Source organism: Eurypyga helias, unplaced genomic scaffold (genome assembly GCF_000690775.1).
Source record: "Eurypyga helias isolate BGI_N326 unplaced genomic scaffold, ASM69077v1 scaffold13778, whole genome shotgun sequence".
In the NCBI taxonomy this organism is placed as follows: Eukaryota; Metazoa; Chordata; class Aves; order Eurypygiformes; family Eurypygidae; genus Eurypyga; species Eurypyga helias.
In genome coordinates, this window is record NW_010267700.1 from 20816 (window position 1) to 39560 (window position 18745).

General features: G+C 38.4%; 1 protein-coding gene across 1 annotated transcript in view; it reads left to right on the forward strand.

Annotated features, from left to right (window-relative positions):
* LOC104514011 (histone deacetylase 9-like) overlaps positions 1–18745 on the forward strand; it is a gene marked incomplete at its 5' end in the record, with an annotated part of 135785 nt that overhangs the window by 16390 nt on the left and 100650 nt on the right. Inside the window, one exon of the mRNA XM_010157528.1 lies at positions 12150–12257. Within this exon, the coding sequence (XP_010155830.1) occupies positions 12150–12257 (108 nt within the window). The remainder of the gene's footprint in view (positions 1–12149; positions 12258–18745) is intronic.

The window sequence follows — 18745 nt, forward strand, 5'->3', positions numbered from 1 at the left end:
GCTTGCTTACTTGTTTACTAAAGAAAACAATGAGAAAGTATTAAGAGAAAAGAAGGCTTCCATTCTTGCAGAGACTTTATGGCTGTCTCTTGAACAATGGCTTTCAGAGCTCTTTGATCCTATTGTCTTCTAACCATATGGGAACGTTGCTGGCTGTTATTATTCAGCTCTTCTATTATTAAATGGATTTGTGGTTAGACTACTCACACAGAGAATGAGAAACCTAGACTGATTCCACTGTCAGGCTGGATTTAATATTATAGCCCCCATCTCTTAGCAGATGTTGTTGCCACTGAGGGTATCATAGGTTGTTTCTGGTTGGGGACCCTCACACCACACACTGAAGCTGTGCCACTGTTGGAAAGAGAACTGTGCCAGTAATATAGAACTTAAGTAAGATAACGCCCATGTATTTAAGGCTATCACCTACCTATCATGCATTTATAAATAACATGAAATCCTACATCTGAGCTCCTGTTCCACAGCTTATATATTTTGCATGACAGAATCACTGGAAAAAATGGAAACTGCTCTTGGAGCAAAGACTGGAACATGGGACATGACAGACATTGAAGACAAGATCAGCTGATAGGCTATGAAGACTATATCGGCATGAGTTTAGGACAGCTTGCCTTATTCACAAACAAAAGTCCGACTAACCTCTGTAACCCTGATTTCTACTGTATTATTGATTTTGTTGTTGTCTCTGTTCTAACAGCACCAGTAAATCCAGTCAAGATCAGGGATCCTCTTCTTTGTACATTACTCACGGAAAATCTTTTGCAACAATTCTGAAAAGAAATGAGAGTCAGTGTTCATAACCAATATTTTCTGATCTTGTTTCATCATAGCTTTAAAACTTTTGTACCAGTGAAAAATGCATATAAAGCTACTGTTTAGATTTTCTGTAAACATTTTCCATCCATCTGAATTTTCTTTCAAGTATGATAGGGGCTGTTTATGTCAGGATCATTGGTCAATTTAGCTTAATATATGTTAGGCTTTCAGAAGAAATCAAACAATAAACTTCATAGTTTTACAAGAGGCTATATAAGTAATAATTAGCTCTCTTATCTAAAAGCACAAAGTTGTTTCATACTGACAGCCAAATTGAATAGGTCTCGCAGAGAGAGAAATAAAAGTTGTCTAAATGTAACTTCCTAAATTTGCCCATAACAGGTTTTCTTTTAGTGAAGGTTAATTTTTTATCAGATGACAATCCAGAATCAGCAGTATAACATCCACTGAAGGACGTCCCTCTAGCAATAATGCTTTTTATTTTTTTTTTTTCAAGCTTACTGAGGTTCCAGAACCAGCTGTTACTAAAGAATGCTAATACTGGGGGTATAAAATTCCTTGTGTTGGAGAGAGACTAGCAGCTCTACAGCCAACAATTTTAATAACAAGAGGTGGTTTCTTGCAGCTGGTCAGAGGTTTGGAATGTGAACAGTTTTCCAGGAGAGGTGGGTAGATTGCAGGTGAAGTGTCCAAATGAGGAGAATAATCACAAATTACTTTTTGGTTCTGCAGATTATCATACTATTCCACAGTTTTTCTTCTGTAAACATCTACTAGAGCTGTAACTGACCATTTGATCAATGCATCCATCTATTGCAATTCTTCCCCTTCTCTTGTGCTGTGAAAATGACAATAAGAGAAGCAGAAATCCACTTCTAATGGGCAGAAGTTTCATCTCCTTGCTTCAATCTGTCACTAAAAATAGTGATTGTTTTCCTGCCTGCTTGACCTGCTGCTGTGTGAAGAAATCTTGAAGTCATTTCTCAGCCGTATTTTTTGTCTAGTTGATAGGCAAAAAACCCCACAAAAGCAAAAGAAGAGCAGGCTTTTATGATAATATCATCATCGGCTCGCAGCTTCAAACACTTCTGCGGCTTTTGAATTGTCATTTATAACTTGGAACTGAACCGACCCGTAATTCCCTTGATGCGTTTAGAGAAATTGATAACAGACTGCTTCTTTTATGGCTCAGAGGAGGCAACTCCAATCACATCACTATTGGCAGTCAATATTATTTTCTGACATGGTTGTAAAAGTATAAAGGGGCTTATGGCATTTGTTTAGATGAGGAATGGGCTCTCAAGCTGTGCTGGGGTTTATGGGTCCAGATTACTGAGAAGCAAAGGGAATATGATGTTTGCAAACAGGATATGATTTTATTTAAGTTTGGGTTTCATACGTTGTTCCCTGGGGATTGTCCTGCAGACAGAAGAAAATTTCACTTTTATCATATGAAATTGGGCAGTCATCCAATCCCCCCTGCTCTCCCTCCACCCTCAAAAGACACTGCTCCAAACCTGTAACGTGTAAAGTCAGATCTTTAAATTGCAAGAGGTGGAGCTGGGGGAGATCACCATCCTGAAAGAAATCAGACTTTGGCAGAATAAATATTTAGTGAGCTGAACAGAATGTAAAGAGAGAAAATCTTCCTACATTTTTACAAAACTTACAAATTATTCGTATTTTTTGAATGTTGAATTTCTTCCTGGCATTCCTTGCTGTGGTAGCTGGACAGCACTACTTTTTGTCCTGACCACACAGGAAGAAAAGCAATAAGAAAGGCAAGATTTCACTAGTACATGACTTCAGTAAGTCATCCAGGCAACAAGTTGTTTTCTGCTGCTTCTCAGATCTTCTTCTGCTCCTTCCCTTGATCTTCTCAGTCTGGGCCCAGGAAGAATTTTCAGCCTTTACACATTATGACTCTTCATTCCTGTTCTTTGTACAAGAGCTAATGGTACCAACCTCGTTCCATTACCATGTTACAATAGTGTAAAAATTAAGAAAGTATTGGCGATGACATTTTCTCTCTCTTGCAGATTTTAGGCTTCAGGCTGAAGGTGATCAGAGCAGGAAACATATTCTTCCTTTACTGAGGTACAGAGACTTCATCTCTGGATCTAGAAAGTGCAACGGTGTCTTATCTCTGGGCCAGGATGGTATGATGCACTTGGCATATCAATACCATAGCAAAAAGAAAAAAAAAAGAAAAAAAAAAAAAGAAATAATCTCTTCACACTAAAGAGCAGATTTTTGTCCCATTCTTGTCGTTTCATGGCACTGAGGTGGCCCTGTGCCATCTACCCTGATGTTTAGACCACTGACAGGTGAAACTGTATAACTGAGAAACATAAGATATAAGGTCTGTCCTTATATCTGCATGAAAATCTGTCTGTAAAGAAATTGGACAGCCTATGGTTTGGGCACTCAAATTAAACATCCCCTTCGCACAGGTGTCACAATTAACTTGTGTCCTTCCCCTATATCCCAGGCTGTACCAAAATAGGCATAGCCCTTGCATAATATCAACAAAAATATGTCTGTTTCCTGATTTGGGGAAAGTAAACTGCTATTCCTAGAAGCTTGGCTGCTCAATACGATGCCTTCTATTGTGACATCATTAATATACCATACTGATAATATATTATATTAATTTAAGCTACTTGTCTGAGTGGCCTTATTATCCTACTGAAATTTGCCAGTTATAACATTTTGGAGCAGATTGAGGGAGGCTTCTGGGAATACAAGACTCCTTTACCTCCTAAGCCTCTCTGGCAGCTACACCATCCGTAAAGAAATTCCAAGATTTAATCAAAGCAACCTCACAGGTACATTATACTTTAATTGATATGTTTTGCATGACTATTTAGGACTCACAGTTACACGGCATTGACTGTGTGACACTTTCTGCAGAAATCATCAAAATGCATGGTCAAAAATGCCATCCTAGTACCACCCCAAGGCACATCCAATGGAGATGGGACCAGAGGAAGGGCTGGAGGTTTGTCATCCCAGAGCATTCAAGGGTCTGCACGCTCAGTCACTTTGTGCAGTTCCAGATAAACCTGTTTATCCACAGGATAGCCTAAATTCCACACAGGGAATGAGAGTGTAATGTACTCCTAGCTGCTCTGGTGAATGCTCTTTTTACGTGGTATACCCCATCAGTTCTGGCAGTTCATGATAACCAGCTTTTTCAGTGGACTATATTTTGTAGAAACAGACCAATTGACATTACACTTCAGTCAAGCTCTCATCCATACAGAATCGTAGACTTTCTAGCTGGTGAGGTCAAAACTTCCTTGAGTGGGCAAACTAAAGAAGAAATAGGGAAATTAGAAAAAAGCTGCACATTTACTTACTTTCAGTTCAGAACAACTGTTCTCTGAAGATTCACTTGTCTGGCTTCACATACCTAACTTTAGACAAATTACTGAAACAGCCAAAGCAGGACCTTGACCGCCCTTGCTTGCCTGTGCATCACTAGAGCAGGAGTCAGTCCATTTAAGATCAGAAGAACTGACTGGAGGTTCTTGATTTCCTTCATTGACAGGGACTTGAAGCAACTAAGTTCCTAATTTTAGGCACATTCATTTTAGGAAAGAAAAGTTAACAAGTGTGATAGCATGAATCTGGGTGATCATAGCAGGAAACATATTCTTCCTTTACTGAGGTACAGAGATTTCATCTCTGGATCTAGAAAGTGCAACGGTGTCTTATCTCTGGGCCAGGATGGTATGATGCACTTGGCATATCAATACCATAGCAAAAAGAAAAAAAAAAGAAAAAAAAAGAAATAATCTCTTCACACTGAAGAGCAGATTTTTGTCCCATTCTTGTCGTTTCATGGCACTGAGGTGGCCCTGTGCCATCTACCCTGATGTTTAGACCAGTGAGAGGTGAAACTGTACAACTGAGAAACATAGGTCCTTGGCATTGTTGCAGGGACAACAGCATATTTTAGAATAGTCCGACTTCTTTAACTTGCAACAGACAAGAAGAGAAAGCTCAGCGGTGATAATCTGCCAACACGCCAAATACTGAGCTTGATCCCTCAGATAAGTTTTTTTGACCTTCTCAACAGAAGACCCTTTTTCATTGGTACTAGACCAGATTCAAATTGTAAACAAAGATACAATGAATGGAACACAGTAAATTATTGTGAAGTTAATCAACTACCATAAAGTCAAACCTTCAAAGGTTTTACTAATTTTGTGCATTTCCTAAAAACTATTGTGTTGCCAAAGGCCAGCAATATACAAAGAAGCCTTCTTATTTGCCAGAATATGAAACATTATATATATACACATGTTAAATGTAAATAGTGGAGCAGTATAATATACAATTTACTAATAGTGTTCACTTTCCCTATACTTAATGACACACACGCATATGGATTTGATGGGAATTCTGTAACTAAATCAGAATTCACATTTGCACTTTAAAAACACATCATGTGTTTATTGATAGAGTTTGGCCCCCAAGAAGGACAGAAAAGCTCTCTGTAGAGGAAATGTTCACATGTTGCGTGTCTGAATAAACACTGGGTTCTAGCATAGCTCCATGGTGGCCTCTAACATAAAGATCATCTACATCCAAGAAGAAAGCTGAAATGCTATGTATTGCTAAAATGTTGTCAGCAGCAAATGATCAAACTTTTAAAAAATAAGCTTGAATTCTGCACATGAAAGTTGTGTTTTCTGTAACTACATGCATTACAACCAACTACACATTTTTCTATCTATTTGCCCATGAACTCCTGGAAACTGCAAGATCAACATAAGAAGGCAGTTGCACAAGCATTTTCACACACTAACCCATTAAATACTAAAACAAATAAATTAAATTAATAGAGTACTCAGGGCTGGGTCTGAAAGTGCAGTAACATTTTACAAGCATCTGGTGATATATGCCACATATCTGAGATTGAATCTGGGCCTAAGTGGTTTATTTATGAGTTTTTTCTAAAAACATGTTCTAATCCGCACCTAATCCATGCTATCCTCCCTCCATTTCCCCCCCACCAATGATCCACACATTTCTGTTTCACTAAGGTTTTTAGATCCTTTAGGGTGTCTAATGTAAGCTTTACGAGACGCAGAGATCCTAAATGCCTGTCATAAAAGTTAGCTTAAGAGAGTAACCAAATCAAACTCTTGCTTCTGAAGATATTATTCTGTTCAGGCTTTGACTTGACTTAGCCTGATCCTTTTCTGAATCTCATTTTGAATACAAAGCTATTCATTTTTTAATACAGCCCTCACATATTTACTTGCTGTTTTACAAACCTTCAGGTGAATTCCATTTGTGCAGAGTAGAGGTGCTGCACTTTTTATCAATAGCTGACTACCATCATTATTAACTCTGCTAGTCATTCAATTATTAATATTTACTTATATTTTTTTCTGAATTTTTTTTTTCCTGAGCATTTTGTGAAAATTTTCTTTGATTTATAATAGCTTTACAATTTAGATCACTCTTGAGGGGTGAAACCTGAAAAATGTTAAATATTCTAGTGGGCACACGTACTGTCCATATTCCTTATTCTTGCCCTGGAAGATACTTATGGGGTCAGAATTAATAGCCTCCAAAATTATTTTAAAACGTCCATCTCCATGAATATTATTGCTGATAATTTCTCCTACCGGAATTATTCAAACACCACAGAGAAACTAATACATGCCCAAGTAAATTCCATGTTTTTTGTTTAAGCAATGGTTTGTGAAGATCCTTTGAACTCTCCATCTCACTGGAGCCTAAACATCACATCCCCTTCACAAATTATTTGTAAACCACAGTGGTTATCAGCTGAAAAGCTGATATTCTGGGTAGTCTTTATGGCAGGGATTTTAGATTAAAGCAGCTGGAAATTACTTTGACAGAACAAATCTCTGATATGGCTGTAAAATAGCAGTAAAAATAAAGGGAACTCACTGTATATATTTTTCTTAAAGTAGCCTGCTTTTACACACTTCCTGTCCATGGGATTTATGGAAGAGACATCAGCCATGCGAACGTTTTCTCCTTTGTTCCTTAACGAGAGACATGGCTGACAGGCCATTCATTACAGGTTGTTCCTCGGAGATGATGTGCACACCTTCGCTTCTTTAGTCATGGTGAGATGAAACAGCAGCTGAGAAGCACGTCGAGGACCTTTTGCTTCTTAGTGGAAATCACAGAGGTGATGAATGACCACCAGGTCATCTGTAGGAGTGGGAGGTGAGAGCTACGAGCATGGCACATGGGAAGCTGCACTGCTTTCAGTTGGGAGCAAAGTATTCCAGACTTATGCTCCAGTGTTTACTGGCATCAACTGTCTCCAAGAATGACAGACTCCTTGCTAGAAGTGATAGCAAAATGCCACACATAATTTTTAGAGGTTGCAACACTTAAGGAAAATATTTAATTTCTATTTTCATGCCAGGGAACTAAAAAAAAATGATGAAAACATATTTGCTCTGGAATAAGAGGAAGAGTGTGAGACTTGTGAATGCTTTTAAAGCTGAAGCTCTGCAATACACAAATTTCATTAGATTTCAGTGTCCCTGCGGAGGTCTGTATGCCTATATTATTTCTCACAGATTTCTTAATCAGCTTGTTTACTGCATGTAGCTATACTTCTGTTAGCTGACTAGATTTTATTTACTTGTCAGTTTTATAACCACTTATATCCAAGGACAATATTTTTTTTATGTACTAGTTTTTCCAGATTTGTGTTGAAATATATCCACCTGAAATGCATGCTGGATTAACTGCCACCAAAGAGCAGTTGAGCCCAACCTCTGCTCTTTAAAGAAAGGGCAAAGAATGCGTTTAAACTACTGTAAAGAACTGCTAGTTTTTATCTTGTTGTTCAGGATACTGGACACAGCGAAAACAATAACTGCTATCAAAGGATCATGACAGGTCAAAAATTTCCATGAACAGGTAGATGACAGGTTGCATTTCTGAACTATTCTCAAAGAATAAATAGGGCATCTCTGCTAGAGACAGTGGTAAGTCTAGGAGGACTGGTTTTGATTTTTCTGATGGCAACCATTATGCAGAGAATTCAGAGCAGGATGAGAAATTAATTTTTAATTCTTTTTAGGACTGAAACTGGAATTCCACTGCAGAAGCTGGATTTATGTTAAATCGCAAACTGTGTGTGTATGTGAGAGAGAGAGAGGGCAAGCCCTAGTATACTTTGTCAGAATCCATCCTAAAGTAGTAACTTGGGTTCTCTTTTATACTGTCATATAGTTATTCTTGGATGTATATTTAAGGCAACTTCAAAGTTTACAGTAAGTATTTAAGATAGAGAAATAAGTCCCACAGATGAATACACCATGTAAGATGTGAAAAATGGAACAGTGTGTCAGACTGCGAGTAGCATCTCTGGTCAGCAGAACTGTGATCCAGTGACCATTAGGCAGATCCCAGGACATTTCCAGGGTAAGGAGGACCGAAACAGAGGATCCTGAGTGAAGAGATTCTCTAGCAGGGGCAGGGGCAGGTAAAACAAAAGGCAGTTATAAATATTTTTTAAAAATTCTTTATTATTCATGCCACTTTTTTGCCACTTTGAGATAGCTTCCAGATAAATGTAAATAGCAGAATAAGTAACATTTACAGTTTCAGCAACTGCAGTGATTTCAGAAAGGCCTTTAAGTAAACAATATCTCTCTCAGCTGTTTCCATATCCTTCCTCTCCACCTTCACATACACATGCCACAACCTGAGCATGGTATAGGGGTTTATGTCTTTCCTGCCACGCTTCTAGATTCTTAGCTTGTTTTCAGTATGCTTAAGGTCTTCATTGTGAAAGACAAGTTATCAAATAGATATTTCTTGCAGGAAGTGTTCATACCAAGTTCTTTTTGCAGTGAAAAGCAGGGAGTTTCTGCACACAGGGCTTGAAACCGTTGCATTCGGTCAGGAAGTTACCTACATTTCTTTTCCCTTCAGTCATTCCCTTCCTCTTTAATGCCTCCACATCCACTTCAGGGACAGGTAGCCTAATTTCTATCATCTGTAGCTTTACAGAGTATTAGCTTTGCTACACATGCCAATGATTGAGCTATACTAGATGTACTTGAAAAAGCCTACAACTTACAGTGCTCGTTCAGGAAACTCGGAGTGAAGTAAATCCATATGTGTGTTAGAAAGTCAGTGTTCAGATAGGGCTCGTGTTTTTGGCTCTTGACGCTATCATGCACAATCCTTCTTTGAAAAGCTACAGTAGTGATAGATTTTTTGGTAACGAAATGTGTACTATGCCCATAGTTTAACACTCACATTTTGATGCTTTAGAAAAATGTTCTTTTTCATTTGGTTAGACATTCAGAATATTTCCCTATCCTGACAACTTTTTAAAAGAAAATTTAAATTAATTTAATATATATAATTAAGCAAAAAAGACCCCACAAACAAATGGGGAGGAAAGGGGAGAGGTGGGGGGGGGTGGATAAGATTCTGTGTTAGAATTAAGCTACAAATGCTGCATTTTCTGTAAATTTTGTTTAACATTTTCTGAAAAAATTCCTCATCAAGATACGGTTTTTACTGAATTCTTTGGCTGTTCCAAAGCACTTGCAGAACAAAAATAACCTCATATAAAATTCCATCTGATTTTTTCATAGTCTGTTTCAGAAAGCATCATGTTTGTCACAAATTCATGCATACTTAGCATCCAGATAGCCTATCAGATGTATGTGATATATACATGAACTAGAACCACAAACCAGCATCTAATCTTATTCCCTTTACTTGTATAAAATCCAACCATTTCATCACACATGGATAAAGAATAGCATATCTAGAAGGATTTTACATAGCTGCATTTTCTATAAAGCACGACAACTGGGCCAGCTAGTAGCTGTAGTTTTAGTGGGTTTAACATTTATATAACTGTATTTCAACAGTAATTTACAAAGTAAACATTGAATAACACTAAAATAAAATCTCTGTTTAAACACCTGAAATATTTAAGGCAATACATAGCACTACATAGATATAAAATGGGATGTGATGGCATTTTCCAGTCATTACAGCTAAAGTGTTGGCTGTAGGATCAAAGGTTTTTTTAGGTTGTTCTTCATGGGATGCAAGTTTATAACCAGCTGAAAACAGAAAATGATAAATGCCATATTCTCAGCGTTCGGCGTTTGGAGAGACTGCCGTCTCATGTGTCGGAACAGACAACTGTCTTGGTGTGGGTACTCTCAACTGTGGTTACAATTTTAACTTAATCGGCCTTCCTGGAAATGAATCATAGTCCCTTGGAGGATGCAGGCTCCTGATCGTGCCCTGGTGTACCGAGCAGCTGCCATTGAATTATTTTCATCAGCCACTCCTTCATGTTAACCTTAATTTGCTAGCCATAAAAATGGTAAGAAAGTACTCCCTACCAGCCCTCTTGCTGATACTTTTAAATTTAAATTACTGCACATTATTTTTCAAACTTTATTATGGTTTGATTAAATTGATTTAACCAATGACCTCTACTTACTTATCTCCGCATTTGTTTTAAAAATGAAAATTTATTCACAGTTGCTTTAAAGCAATACAGAGACAACCTGAAGGACTGCGTAATTCTAAATACATCATTATTATTTTTACTACTCAGTTTCTTTCTTCTTGTAATTTTCTGAGTTACCTATTGATTTGTGTACATCTTTTGGAAAGCCACTTAATTTCTTTAAATCGCAAGCTACCAATGTGCCAAACAAATATAACAAATCATCCCAAATCTAGCTGATGCTGCTTAATTGTGTTTGTACAACATTTTGAGTTTCTCAGACGAGAACACTGTCTGCTGTTATTACTGTTATTCTAAACTTTGCAAGCAAAATCCAGTCGTCTTATTGAGGTCTACTGTGAAAGTGAATTATTTTCATTAGTTCTGCTGCATGCACACAAAACCAATTGAAACTATAGAAAACTCAGGTCCAGTACACTGAAAAATAAGATTACTTTAGTAGCTTGAAATACAATATTATTCTAACAGTAATGGCAAAGGCATTTGACAGGTGTAGAGAAGATCAAGCTTCTTTCTGTTTCAAATGACTAATCAGAGAAACTCCTCAGAACCTCCAGATTCGAGTAGCAGTTGCATCTATTTTCAATTATGTGATTTCTTTCTTTCCTTCTTTTTTTCTTTCTCCCCCTTTTTTTAAAGAAATTAGGAACAGAAGCTTCTGGTTCAAACTGAAAACATGTCTCAGTGTGCTTGGAAATGATCCAAACAGCATCTGCCACAGTATTTTGTCTATCCCTAAACATTTTTCTTTTCATGATAAATTTGTATGGTATGATACAATTAAATGCACTTCCCGTGGAGCATCGAGGAAGTCTGGCTGTCTCTTTGGATGACTGTTTCAAACTGTTTCACACCATCATGTCTGCTTGTCATAATCTCATATAAGAGATATAAAACATTTCACCTATATTTTTTGGTATGTTCCTGCAAATAAAAAGTTACTAAAAATAGATTTCAAAAGTAAAATTTTAGCATACCAATTGAAGCTGTAGAGCAGTGCTACTTAGCCATCTTTATTTCTTTTATAATATTTTATCTTCATAATACCTTATCGTTCTATTTCATGTAATATTCATGTAATGTTTCACGTGTCACACTTGCTCATTTAGAAGGCACAAAAGATAATTTTCTCTGCATTAAACAACCACATTAATCTTTTACAGTGTGAGACCTAAAGCCTTTCAGCTAGAAGTTACCAGTTCGTTAAAACAGGAGATATAGCAAGGGTTGCACTTTATTTAGTTTTATTTTCTGTCTATGGCTGTAGCAACTACTGAAATTAATCTAAAGAATTAATCATTCTGATTTCAGTAACTTAAAAATGACTCCTGCATGAGTACGAAAGACAAGTGCTTACTGCTATTTTTTTTTTTTTAACAAAAGTGGTAATGACCTGAGCTGCTGGTGAGTTTCGGTGACACAGGTTGGCCGTGACAGCCACTGGAGCCAGCGGTGGCCATCCCTGCAGGATGCTTTGCCTGGCCACTGGCAGGTCCCTGTCCTCCCGCAGGCGTGAGGACCTGGCACACGACATCTGGTGGCCTGACCTGGCCGACGTAATGCTGTTTGTAATGAGAAATCTAAACAGGGAATGGCAGCGAGGCATGACAGGAATGTGTTTCCATTGGAGAAGCCCGTGCAGAGAAAAAGCATAAGCAAAGCCATGTCCAGAAGGCCTTTCAGCTGGCCAGGACGGAAGACTGATGTTATTGTACGCAGGCTGTCACGCTGCCAGCCCTCCCTCACGGGTTTGTTTTCTCTCATGCTCTCCTTCTCCCTCTCCCTCTCCCTCTCTCCCCTGCCTTCCTCCCGGGGCTGGCTGTTTGCTCAGGTGGACAGTGACACCGTTTGGAACGAGCTGCACTCGGCCGGGGCGGCACGCATGGCGGTGGGCTGTGTCATCGAGCTGGCAGCCCGCGTAGCCTCCCGGGAGCTGAAGGTGAGGTCCGGGCCGCGCCGTGGGTGGGAGAGCCGGGGCGGCAGAGATGGGGGGGCTGAAGGGAGGTGTTGTTCAACCACTCTGCTCTGGGGAGGGTGGTGGGACAAGGGTCGAGAGGACAACCACGAAGGTGTGGCAGACTGGATGGCTCTCCCAGGCCTTGGCCTTGCCATTGGTACACTGAAGCAGGGGTGGGTACTTGCAGCACAGGGTGCTACACCCCAAGGTGAAGTTAAAGCGTGTAACATCTCACAGAGAGCTTACATCTCTGGCAAGTAGCTCTGGCACAGCCTTTTGAAGTGAACTTTTATAATCTTTTTTTTTTTTTTAATATGGTTGTTTAGTCACGTGCATAACAACAGGATACCACCCAGAGAGAGGGGAGGCACACAGCAGCCATGTAGGGGAAAGAGGGAGGCGGCTGGTGAGGAGAGTGATGACCCAAGAGGTGCCTTTCCACTAGACTGAACGCCCCGTGTTATTCTCCCTGGCCCCCTTTCTTTCCTTTCCTATCTCTGTGCCACATGATCTGCAAGGCATGATGTACAAAACTCAAATTATCCTCAGTCTAAACAATTTATAAAAGCTCCAGACCTGACAGACTTTGACATTTTATTTGGTATTTTAACAGCCCTATTTAAAGGTACGCCATATGCAGCCGGAGTGCAGGCTTGCCCCAATAAACATTGTTGGAGCTAACATGTCTCCTTAATGAAACTGTTTCTTCACTTTCCAGTCCAAATACTAATGGATTCAGTCTTGTTTCCAAAATCAAGACAGAAGTAAATATTTTAAAATCAGCATTGTATGATAATTTTTCAAATTTCAAAATGTATTTGAACTTGAGAATTTTCTTATTGTATATCTGTCTTGTTTCAGTCAAAATACATTAGCCACATATATGGGGAGGGGCACATATATTTTTGTGTTTATAGATATAGAATAGATAATTACACAAATGACAGCGTGCTCAGGTGAAATGCGATCCTATATCTCCAACCCAATTGAATGCAGTTACTAAACTTTCCTAATCAGACGTCAAAATTATTAGCCACGTAATACAGAAAATGTAAAGCTTTTGAAAGCTCAGATCAAGAACAGGGGACATCATATGGGATCCTGGTGTGCATGCTTTCTCATGGGTACTTCATCCCCATTAAGCATTTTGGATACAGTAGTATTCAATACAGAACTCACTGTGCATTATTCCCACACAGTTTATGAAATTAAAGGACTTTTTTAGCTAGATTTTACCTTTAGTAACCGTAGGACATAGATCAGTGTCTAAAGCAATATAAAAGCAAGTTTTGATAAGAATAATGAGATATGTCCTTTGTGCAGTTGACATGAGCAGGGTCTGCTGCAGAATCTTTACTGCTTACCTCTGTACATTTGCGATGTCTTTACACAGTGTGAAAGCACTTGGTTGTGTGATGGACAGCTGAAAGGGATCAAACATTGGCCACTGGGAGATCTTGATTGCTACTGACTTTGCAACAGTCTGTAAACAAAGATTTTAAATTTAGTACTAGTTTGTGGTTTACCGTAAAATTATTGTAGATCTTAAATGAAGTCTTTGTCTACAGTGCAGAAAATGGAAGCAGTCTCATGCAACCTCCAGCTGAGACATAGGAAAGGTATTTGTTCGATAGATGTGCCAAGTTGTTGGTTTATACCAAATCATCAATAAAATAGGAATGGAAAGGATTTGCTGTCAAAGAAAATCAGGAATACTCACGCCATTCCTGATAGGTGTTTATCTAACCTGCTCCTATTCTTCCAGCATGAAGCCCAGTGACTTAAATGCCACCATACCAACTGTATGAACTAACAATCCACATGTGGTATTTACAATATAAGGTTAAGGAAAGGCTATTAAGGCCTGACTGACAAAAGAAAAGCACACTAGCAGAAGTTCTGGAAATGTACCGATCCTGACATTAGCTATTTTGGCAGAGTCCTCCTATATTTGCATTGTCACTGCATCCATACTAACCTGGGTTTTGCTGGCAAGTTGCTCCCAATGCCATCATACGGTAAATGTTGTTAGGGGAATTTTTGCAGTGTATTCTGTGTTTTTCTACATGGTGTTCAGGATAAAATTTTAGGTAAATGTGAGATTTTAGCACTACACATCTGTACATTTCAATCTATCGTTATTAATTAGCATGTTGCTTTCCCATCTTGCTGCCATTTTTCCTCAAGAAATATACATGTTGCTTTGATCAGCTGTTTCTAGTATACGAAAATTGACAATTCTGCAGTGTACTTGTAGAGATATGAGGGGAAGTAAGCGACGCTGACCACTTCCATGTGCATTCACTGAGCAAATATGCATGTGAAGCAACCATTTGGGGCCTGTACTGTGAGCACTGAGTGGGAGGATTAAGGTCTGATGGGAATCTGGAATGATCTGCTGCAGCTTCAGAATCTTTGGATGACAAAAAACGCCTTCCAAGAATTGTGTGTAAGCTATAAGAGCTCTGCAACATATAAACAGCAAAATGATAGAAGTAGAGAAACATGCTGTAATTTTTCCCTGGAAGTTTACCAGTGTGGATTGTTATCAGATGGTGCACTGTCAGTTTGGTGTCGTCTTAAGAAAAAAAAAAAATAAAAAAAGAGACAGGACACACTGATTTGTTCAGAAAACCCACAGTTACAATACACAGCAAGGACTTCCCACAGGGAAGTGCTCCAGATTGCAGTAGAGGAGGCAGTGGATTATCTATCCACTGCATCAGAGAATCTCAGCTGCCTTTTTCTGAAACAGCCACGGAGACATCGGAGACATTAGGATAACCTCAGAGTAAAACTATCTACTATATACAGTCTGAGACAAGAAGCCTTAGGAATGAAAAGTTGAAGTAATTCATTTAGCAAGTGCTTTTCTGACATTATAATTATCAAATTTGTTGGTGTAATGTGGTATGAGCAGCCCAAATATTTCGTATACCTTGATGAATCAATATATATGGTTTTAAGAAGTCTAACATGATTTTAATAAAATTTAAAATATCAATATAATGTTTTGTTAATCAACATGTATTTAATTAATTACAATACTGAAGATAAATATCTTCACTGCCTAGCTAGAGTTTAGAACCTGAAAAGCATGAACTGCCCTGTATTGACTGATATCTGACATTTCAAGTCCATTTCAGGAAGGACAGGACATCTTAATTTCTATGCTTATCTCATGGTCTCTACTGATATTGCTTGCTGTTGCATAGAGTGATAGTAATAGGTTTGAACCCTAAGTACATGCTGCTGTGGACTGAGACTACCAAATAAATTATGAAAGCCTGCAGAACAATTGAGAGATTCACTGCAGAGCTGGGCATGAGTCAAACTCGTATACAAGACAAAAGGTTCTTTACTTTATTCTGAATTTCCTGAGACTATCAGTCCCATTTCACACAGGTCTTGTCTAAGAACAGCAACATTTTGTTCATCTGATTTGGACAGTGTTCAAGAAATGACCAGGAGCTGAGAGTTCTCTTCACTGTAGTTCAAACCCTTGTGAGACATCAGGTTTCTTTGATCTCCTTGACTAATGGGGAAAGCATCAATATGACAGTTCCAAGGATGTAAAACAATAGGGTTTACTGAAATTCTACCGCTGCCATAATAGTAAATTACTGTGAGGTGGTTGGTGTGGTTTTTGTTGTTTGTGGGGTTTTTTGAGGGTTGGGTTTTGTTTTTTTGTTTTTTTTTTTTTTAATATCAAGACAAGTTGTCCCTTCTCTGGAGAGTCCTAATCTGGATGGTTTTTATTTGATTGTATCAAACAGTCAAAATTAAGTAGTTTTGGAGTTTGTTTAATAATATAATAAACACTCATTGAAATCTGTTTGATACACATTTGAGATAATATTTAACAGAGAATAAAGAATCACACCACTGAAATATATAGTATGATAAATGTGAGGCTATACTGAATCAAATTCAATGCTTTACATTTCTTTCATTAATTTATTTACATGTATGGTGAATGTCATCTTGGTAATACTACAAAAGGAGATGACCCTAATGATTGCATGTAGGTCACCTTGTTATGAGCTTTTTATAATTTAGGAAACCTGCTGATGCATGAAGACATCTTTATGTTATATGGAGTCGGTGCCACAGCTTTTCTGTCTAGCTGTTTTTCTGTATCTGCCTTTGCCCCTTTCTCATTTCCCCAACAGATTTATGTAGATAGCTTTTAACAATCTGCTGGCTGACCACAGATCTTTAGAAGAGTGGAGTATGCGGAACCAGGTGAATACAATTCCACTGCAGTCATTAGCTATACACAGTAAATAATTTTAACAGATAAGAGAAGTCTTATGGCATATTTCTCGGGGCCTGGGGACTAGATACAGTTTTAATGCCCTGCATAAAATTTCTTGCATGCAGTGTGGCTCATGGACTAGGAAATCATCTCAAGCTTCTACCTAATGATCGCACCTTCAGAAAGAGGGCCCTGATAGATCTACATCTGCAGAGAGAGCATTTCTTTCCTGGATCTTTCCTCTCTCGCATTGCCACAGGAAAATAGAGATGTGCTAGATGTATGTAGCAAAAGGAAATGGTGCATGTGGAGGCTCAGGCTATAACACACATCTTGTAAGACCCAAAGGCAGGTCTGCAACTCAGAATCCCAGTCACTGCTCTGCATGAGGCAGCTTTCAGAGGCGTGTGGTCTAATGGCTTGGTGGCACTGGGAGATGCTGTCCTTCTCCCTGCCTTCCCATTTATTTCTCAACCCAACCCGGATGCTGCCTTTGCCTCGACTCATGCTCAGCTCAGTTCATCTGCACTCCCTGCAGAGACACTACTTCACTCGCAGACAGCTATGCGCAGAGACCTTCCCCTTGCCTGCACCCAGCTATCCTGCACAGCAGGCGCTTCGGCTGCTGAGCTGGACGAGTATACAGGTCATCCAAACCCCACATTAGACAAGGCTTAGAGGAAAATAAAGGAAGGTTTCTACATCTGTGGTCTCTCTTGAGTTTCAGATTTCATTTATAACTTTTACAGCCCGCAGATAATCTCACCTTTAGGACTTAGCTTGCCAAATTAATTTTTTTTCTGAAAAACTTTAGGTTGCTGCTAGTTCCATTTTGGCTGATGCTGCCACATTTTTGTTGCCATATATTAAGTGTTTATTAAATGATTAATACTACTTTTAAGAAGTTGGAATTCATATAGTTGACTGTTAGTATTATAGTTTTCCAATCTTTATACTTTGTTTGAAAATGTCCTATAAAATGTTATTTGTTCTTGTAATGGTTATGTTATTGTAGGCTATTTTGTGAACATTATCTTTTCTGATAACAAATTGTACATTTATCTGGCTGCTTCTTAATATGTTACAATTGACTGGCAGGAAAAAAATTAGTAACAGCAAAAAACATAATTTAAAAAGAACAAGAATCTCTTTTTGCAATGGGAGATGACTTCATCATCACAGGTAACTCAGTGGCAGACCAGACCGTGGAACTACTGAAAATCCAAAGGAACATTTCTGAAATGGTTTTCTTCAGACTCACATGACCCCATTCAGTAATATTATAAGCTGAAATTAATTATTTTGAGTATAGTACCAATAATAAGGATTACTGTCTAGCTTACTTTGCATATTCTTTAAATATGTCAGTGTTGGTGATGGCAGTGCTCCTTTCTGTCATAGACACACATAAGCACTATATATTCTTTAATTTTAAATAAAAGATACCTGCAAAATAAACTGCCAAGATCTGGTAGGATTTTTATGGTTATTCCCTATTTTGAAAACAGGTTTGAAGGAATTAAGAAATATATTTGCAGAAAAAGGGCACGTAAGTCTGTCTTGCACATTCACTTCAGCTGTATCGACTGAAGCAGAAGCCCTTTCTCTGCCTTATCATATATATGTGTGTGTGAACATTTCATCCTCTACCCCATAAAACTCTCCCTCTACCTTAAAAAATCTCTGAGCGATGTGCAGGAGCCACAGAAAGAGGCATTTTTTCCCTGTCCAGGTGAAGCATTTTTAACAATGCATAGTGTATAAGAAACAGTAACAAATGACTGCTTATTTTACTAGTATTACGATAGATAAAAGATATCAATCAAAGTTACCAATGCAGTCTTTTAGAGGGTAGTTTGTATTCTTTGCTTTTACAGAGTTACAAATTACAAAACTTTTTATGGAACCATCTCTTTGATACTTCATCCCAACAATTATGGTTATATTTATAGCTGAATGACTGTTATTATTTCATATAGCAGTACAACTTGAATTATATGTGTGGTACATAACATCTCCATGACCACTCTGTTCTTAAAACCCTTTGTCTACTTTCTTTTCCAATATAGTTAACATTAGTTGTGGCTAAACAGACCATCACAGATGTATATAAGTTAGCCTGCAAGCACCAGCTTTTCATGCACATTTTCTGGTGTTATCCTCTAAGACCTCCAGCAAAGCAGATGGATATCTCTGTTTCCATTACAGAGTT